We start from the raw sequence: 7322 nt of genomic DNA, 5'->3' as shown, positions 1-7322 counted from the left end.
TGAAATATTATGCAATCATTGAATTCATATTTAGATAAATACTTATTGATCTGGGAACTATTAACAATATGCTGATAAGTGGATAAGAGCAGTCTATAAAAAGAGTATGCTGAATGATGTCACCTTTGAAAAAAAAAGATGTATATTCTTATATATTAGCTTAAGGAAATGGGCTGTTGTTAATGTGGTTTCTAGAATGGATTGGTATGCCCTTCTTATTTGTCTGATTTGTTAAATTTTCTTTTTATTTATTTTTTATTTAAAAAAATATATATTTTATTGATTTTTTACAGAGAGGAAGGGAGAGGGATAGAGAGTTAGAAACATCGATGAGAGAGAAACATTGATCAGCTGCCTTCTGCACACGCCCCAGGGTGTGCCCGCAACCCAGGTACATGCCCTTGACCGGAATCGAACCTGGGACCTTTCAGTCCACAGGCCTATACTATCCACTGAGACAAACCGGTTAGGGCATAAATTTTCTTTTAAAATAATGATCACATAGTACTTTTATCCTGAGAAAAATAAAAATTACATTTGTACTAATCTTCAAAAAGCTATTAGTATTATACATGTAAAGGATTTTCAAGTGGGAATTGTATATAAATATTTCCCTATATGGCATCTTATAGGTTTATGATGAATGTCCCGCATTAATAAGTAGGGACTAATGTACAACATTTATTTATGGAATAGTCTGTTGAGGATATTTCAGTCTTTAGAACCCTAACATGTGGAAGTTGTGTGGCCATAGGTATGACTGTATTGAAAAATGCATTTACCATGACTGCTGACAAGAGAATTACATTATGTCATGCAATTAATCTAACATTTCACCTCAGAGATTTGAATTAAAACTAACCCACCTCCCTCCCCCTCTGTTTCTAGTCAGTACTCTTTTGGTAGTAATACACAAAGTACTGTTGAACAGAAGAAGTGGAAATTCCCAATCTGGCCAGAATGGAATGAAATTGACATAAATGCAGAAAAGTGGGATGCAGGCAAAGGTGGAAAAGAAAAGGACAAATCGGGGAAAAGCCCTATATTTGTAAGTAAATTTGAAGTTGACTAGATTTCATTTTGGTCTTTAACTCTACCATAGAAAAAGATTTGCTAACCTGTAAGTGTACTCATTTTTCTCCACAGCCTCCATTCAAAAGAGAACTTCTGTTTTGTCCTCCCTCAACCTACCTTGTCATCCAACCTTGGTCTTGAGCTTTGGTGAATCACACTTGAATAAATGGGATGAGAGAGATGACCAAAGAGGTATAATGAAACAAAAGGGAAATGGATAGGACAGGTGAGCTAGTGGGTTTTGGACAGAGCTGGGAGCCAGGCATTTCCTTAACCAGCTGTGGCTTAGAAAATGAGAGACCTCTGCAGATTTGTGAGCTGTTATTTGGAGATTACAGGAAAGATTGTTGCGGGGGGGGGGAGAGAGAGAGAGAGAGAGAGAGAGAGAGAGAGAGAGAGAGAGTTACAGAATGGCTAGGTTGAACTCTGGTGTCTTTATTTATATAGAGTACTCTGAAATAGTACTTAGTGGCATTTACATTTTGTTCATGAAATGCAGAATCCCAAACTGTATGAGTCATATCAGTAACTTATTTACAAAAGATATTCAATGCATATTACTAATTTCTGCCTCTCAGTACTTGAGCAATTTCACATTAGCAATGTGTGTGGGAATGCATTCTTTATACCACACCTAACTTGATTATGAAACTCTTAGGTGCAGAGGGCTTTTTAACTTTCTGGGTCCAAATGAAAATGGTCACATTTTACATATTTTAAAATATGTTTATTGATTTGTTTTCTTTAGAGAGAGAGGAAAGGGGAAGAGAGAGAGAGAGAGAGAGAGAGAGAGAGAGAGAGAGAGAGAGAAGAGAGAAATGTGAGAGCGAAACATTGATTGGTTGCCTGTCTCCTGCTGGGGATCTAGCCTAAAACCTGGGCAATGTGACCTGATTGGGAATCAAACAGGAATTGAACTGGCAACCTTTTGGTGCGAGGGATGATGCCCAACCAACTGAGACATACCACCGAGGGCTATTTTACATATTTTAACAGCAGTTCCAAACTTATGGAGACTGTGTGTGAGTTTACATCAGGAAGACCGTTTGTGCAAATCCTTAGTGAAGCAGTTGAGCACCAGCCCAAACCCTGGTTATTACAACAGTGCCAAGTGGTACCATCTGGGGCAGAACCTTGCTCCCCTACCCCAGTTCTGTTCCTCAACATCAGCATTCATGGCTTGGGAAGCAGCAGTCCCTCCACTGGAGTGAGTGGTGGACACTCCAAGGCTGTGATTACATTTCTGTGATATATTGGCACAAGAGCTCTTAGCCGTGATTTGCAACATTGATTTTTTTTTATCAGGATTGATTGCCTTAGGCATCAAACCATAGCAGATATCCCTGAAACTTTCCAGAAGGCCGCTACTTTGGATGTGAGGCTAGTCATCAGGGTATCAGCCTCAGATGGATCAAACCTTCCCTGCAAGCCCAGAGTCTGGCCCCCTCCTTCAGCTAAGTGATGGCAATGAAAGGATATGATGGGTGAACCAAACTGAGAAGTATACGATGAAGTATTGCAAGGTGGATATAAAAACTATACCTAAAGCAAAGTGAAATGGAAAAGTTACCATTAACTTAATGTGAGGGGCTCAGATCCTATAGGAAAGGGAATCAAACCAGGATGAGCCCACATTTGCCTTGGTTTAGTTTATTTGTTTCTCTCAAAGACATTTATTAATTTAAGTCATGGTAATTAGAGTCCAAGTACAGACTAATGCCTTGGTGCTCGTATCAGAAGGGAGAGAATCATTAAGGGCTGCCAAAGTAGGCAGAACTTGTCCAAAATCCCAAAGGTAACTACAGAGAAGTGATCTGAAAATTTTGCATATAATTTTATTCTGAGACATTTGCCTAACTTCTAAGCTATGTATTTGAAGCTTTTGCTGCTGAGAAAATGAGTAAAAAGTTAACAGTTTGAAGGCTAAATAACTGAGAAAAGAATTAGAGAATTCCTGGTGCTATTGCCAGAAATTGGAATTTAGGGTACACAAAGGGAAAGGACGCCGGTAAACCCTCCATCCTTTCAGGTAGGACTGCACTGTGCCTATAGTGTTCTGTATTGAGGAAGGACAAACCAAATTTACACCAGCCTTACCAAATCCTGAGGCCCATTCTTGACTGGGCCTTGTCTTGTACTCTGCCTGCCAGAAGAGAATAAAATTCTCCTCTTTGGAGGAAGACATTATTACTTAGAGCCTGTAAAAATTATGTTCAGTGTATAACATACAATCAATTTTACTAGACATGAAGATAAATAGTACCAAGCAACTGAAAACCAAGAAGAAAAATCAGGTAATATAAACAGAACCACGGGAGACTCTGATTCTTGAATTTCCAGATAAAGGACTTTAACCAAATTGATATTTGCAAGGGAAAAAACAATGGGCGGGAACCCCAGAAGTCTAATACAGCTTCTGGAAACCTCAGCCTATTGTTAAAAAAACTCATTCGTGAATCATTTAACTAGATGTTGGGGTTGCCTTTGTCTCCATCCAAATTATTCCAGTATCTTAAATGTGTCAATAAACCACATGCTCCAGATACATATACTGGTAGACACTTAGCTTTAAAGTTTAGATGATGCCCTCAAATATAACCCATTCTCAGGACACTCCAGCATTGGGATAAAAATATGATTACCATGAACATCACAAAACAGTATTTATTCTCCCTCATCCCCATTCATTCATATGAAATTTAGTTACCTTTTCCCTGTGCAGATAGTTCATATTTCTTAAGTATCTTGTTTGTACTCCTACCACTTTTCATATTATTTCTTGTACGGAGCTACACACACACACACCCGCTTATGAGCTGTGAAAACTTTTACACAGTAGCTGCCTGAAGCCTCTCTAACTTACTAGACCACTAATACTTGTGAGTAGACTCTTAGATATCATTTTTTCTTCAGAGCTCATTAATTGACCTCAAAATTGAATTAATTTAATCTGGGGCATTTATCCCAGGAAAATGTAAATATGTTCACATAGAATCTAGAACCTGTATACAAATGTTCATAGCAACTTTATTAGTAACAGCCTCGAACTGGAAACTGTCCAGATGTTCTTCAATGGACAGATGGTAAGCAAACAAATATCCATATCATGAGCTATTACTCAACAATAAACAAGAACAAACTATTGATACGTACAACAACTTGGATGAAATGAATCTCCAGAGAATTAGGCTGAGAGGGGATAAAAGCCGGTCCAAAAGGCTACATACAATATGATTCCATTCATATAACATGATGGAAATGGCACAGTTACGGAAATAGGACCCAGATTAGTGATTGCTAGGTGGTAGGATTAAGCACTGAGTGTGGAGTTTAGGGTAGGTGTGGCTATAAAAGGGCATAGGAAGGATCTTTGTGCTGATGAAATTGTTCTGTATCTTGACTGTGTCAATGCCTGTTTCCCAGTTGTGATATTGTAGTATAGTTTTGCAAGATGTTACCATTGGGAAAAGAGAAAGCAGGAACTCTCATATTATTTCACACAGTGGCATATGAATGTATAATTATCTCAAAATAACAACTTTAATTAAAACAATAAATGAAAGTCAAATCAAAAGTACACATTTCATATACATATTGTCTTGTTTATGGATTCTAACAGTTGACAAGTAAACTCGTTCAATTTTCTCTATTAAGTTAAAAACAACAACAAAACAAAACAGTATTTTCAGTGGGAAGTAACTCCATATCTGGCCTATCCAAAATTGTTTTCCTTCCATTCCTAATTCACATTCCAAAGAAGCTCATGCTTGCTTGTACTGTTTCGTCTGCAATCAAAATGCTACTCGACAATCAAGGTTTCATGAATTAAATACAGAATCATTAACTTCTAGTATTTTCCAAATACTCCATAAACTAGCTCTGAGAACAAACATACACAATACTCTATAAATGCCTTTTTTTATCTATGCATTATTAATTCTTAAGATTGAGCTGTTTTTATTTTAATAAAACCATATGGAGATAAAACTCAATATATTTTTATGTAGCACTGTTTTGAAGACCCTGAAGGCAAGATTGAATTACCACCATCACTGAAAGTTTATTCCTGGAAACGTCCACAGGATTTTTTATTTAATCGGGTAAGAAGAATTTTTATTATTAAACAAAATATATATTAATGATGGTATGTAATGTGTTAATTATGAAAATCTACATTTTTAAACAATTTAGGATAATTTTTTCTTGTGGTATTCAATAATAATAAGTAATTGCGTTTTGAATTTAAATTAGAAATAAATGTTTACCAGTATGGTGGAATATTGATTGTACTGATTTCCAAAAGAATATTAAAATTTTGTTTAGAGCCCCCAGTTTTCTTTTTCTCCTTCCCATGATGTCACATTATAGCCCTTAATTTCTGACAGACTTTCTCCTTTCTACTTTTTAGCAGGAACTTATATGGCACGAAGGTCTGTTCACTTTAGTGTTTATTAGCCTTAATTTTCAAGCCCAAGAGACTTGCATTTGGATCTCTCTTTCCAGGCATTGTTGAAGCACTTTCCAAGGGCCACCTTCATTTCTGGACCCTACACCCAGCCCTTTCATCATATTGACTAGGACATCATCTGAGAAACCTTTCTGTAAAATAGCACTTATGTAAATGAAATGCTAGACCCACTGGTCTATCTTCCTAATAGCTATGTTCATTTAAATATATTTGTTGTTTCCAAGTACTTAATTATCATTAATGCCTTTTTTCCCTTCTTGGATCTTCCATTATTTTTATTTAATGCATAGAAAATCAGTAGGCTTAATTAGTTACTAGTTAGCTAGTCAAATGGTTGTAATGGAGCTGATTCTTGTTTACATTATGGAATCCATTGAATCTCTGTTTCTACACAAAGTGATTTTAACCCAAAAGTTTTATCCTTTATAAGCACTACCAATGCAAGAAAATATAATCTATCCACCATATTTTTCAATTACTGTTACTAGATGAGGAAGTCAGATAATCCTAAATTTAAAAATACTAAAATGAGAAAATGGAAAGATACATCTCTCTTCATCAGAGTATCTATGGAATGTCTACTTGTAAGACATTTTAAATGTAAGGAATCAAATATACATGAAGCATGCCTATAAATTCCTTACAATGTTAAGTAAGGTTGACATAAAGACTACAAATTTATGATGTTAATATAATGCACTTAATATAAAGATATTATTAATAATATTCAAGCTCTGCTCAATTTAACTGCAGAATTTGCATTCCATGCAAATAAAGGATATGAATGCCATGAAATGGGAGTGTCACAAATTTGAATAAGTAGAACAGTTTTATAAACCATATTTTGTTCTTTTTAGAATACCTTATTTCTGAGAGATACACTTATACTAAAAATAAATTAATTGATTATTATTGATGATACTTCCACCAACATTTATCATAATATTGCCATCCCTCTACCTCTACTCCCCCTGGGCACTGACTCCTTTTGATCCATCATGTTGGTGTGTGGACAGACAGAACTGAAAGTCTAGCTCTGTGGGGAAGTCTTCAGATAGTGTTCTTCAAATTTTAGTGTCTAGGTCCACCGTGATAAATACATTTTATACTGAGACTAATTAAATATAGACATATATAAAGTTTAGACAAAAATTCTGCAAAATAGTGATGGCCTTTCTATATAAAATTTACTCTATTTCAGTCTACTCAGATAGATAGATAGATAGATAGATAGATAGATAGATAGATAGATAGATCATTCTCTGGTTGTGAGAAATGAAATTGGGTTTGGCCTGTGGACAGTGCATGAGCTACATATCCTTTCTATTTTCTAAGGAATAATATCTTCTTTAAAATATTTTATTTCAGGTTCCAGTAGTTGTAAAGAATGAAACCACGTTTGACTTGTTTTCAGTAAATGAACATTTACTCTGCAGTGAGGTATGTACAGAAGTACGAACTAAAGCCTCGTTGCAAAATGCCTTCCGGACCAGCTTAAGCAATTCCAAGTCTCACTTCTCCTTTGCTCACCTTTAAGTTTTGGTATAACTGAGCTGTTAATACACTGGACATTCAAAGGGAAAGAGAAGCCCCTTTGAGTTCAGCATGCAAATTGTGGGAGTTGTTAGTATCAGCACTGCTTGTTCCCTTCTTCTGCCAGTAAGGTACTGGCTTCTCACAATCTAGGCTTTTCTCCTCCAGCTCCACTTGCCTGGCAATTGACTTAAAGTTGTTTTCGGAGAGAGAGGGGTGTTACATTGTTTGATTTGCTAATGTGGGG

General features: G+C 36.1%; 1 protein-coding gene across 1 annotated transcript in view; it reads left to right on the top strand.

Moving 5' to 3' along the window:
* Positions 1-731: 731 nt before the first annotated feature.
* ADGB (androglobin) overlaps positions 732-7322 on the top strand; it is a 109029-nt gene continuing 102438 nt past the window's right edge. Inside the window, exons 1-4 of the mRNA XM_023750094.1 lie at positions 732-754; positions 889-1048; positions 5082-5174; positions 6911-6982. Coding sequence (XP_023605862.1) covers positions 732-754; positions 889-1048; positions 5082-5174; positions 6911-6982 — 348 coding nt within the window. The remainder of the gene's footprint in view (positions 755-888; positions 1049-5081; positions 5175-6910; positions 6983-7322) is intronic.

This window comes from Myotis lucifugus, unplaced genomic scaffold, assembly GCF_000147115.1.
Source record: "Myotis lucifugus unplaced genomic scaffold, Myoluc2.0 scaffold_11, whole genome shotgun sequence".
Taxonomy (NCBI): Eukaryota; Metazoa; Chordata; class Mammalia; order Chiroptera; family Vespertilionidae; genus Myotis; species Myotis lucifugus.
Note: the sequence above shows the minus strand (reverse complement) of the source record. Positions and strands in the feature narration are given on the sequence as shown.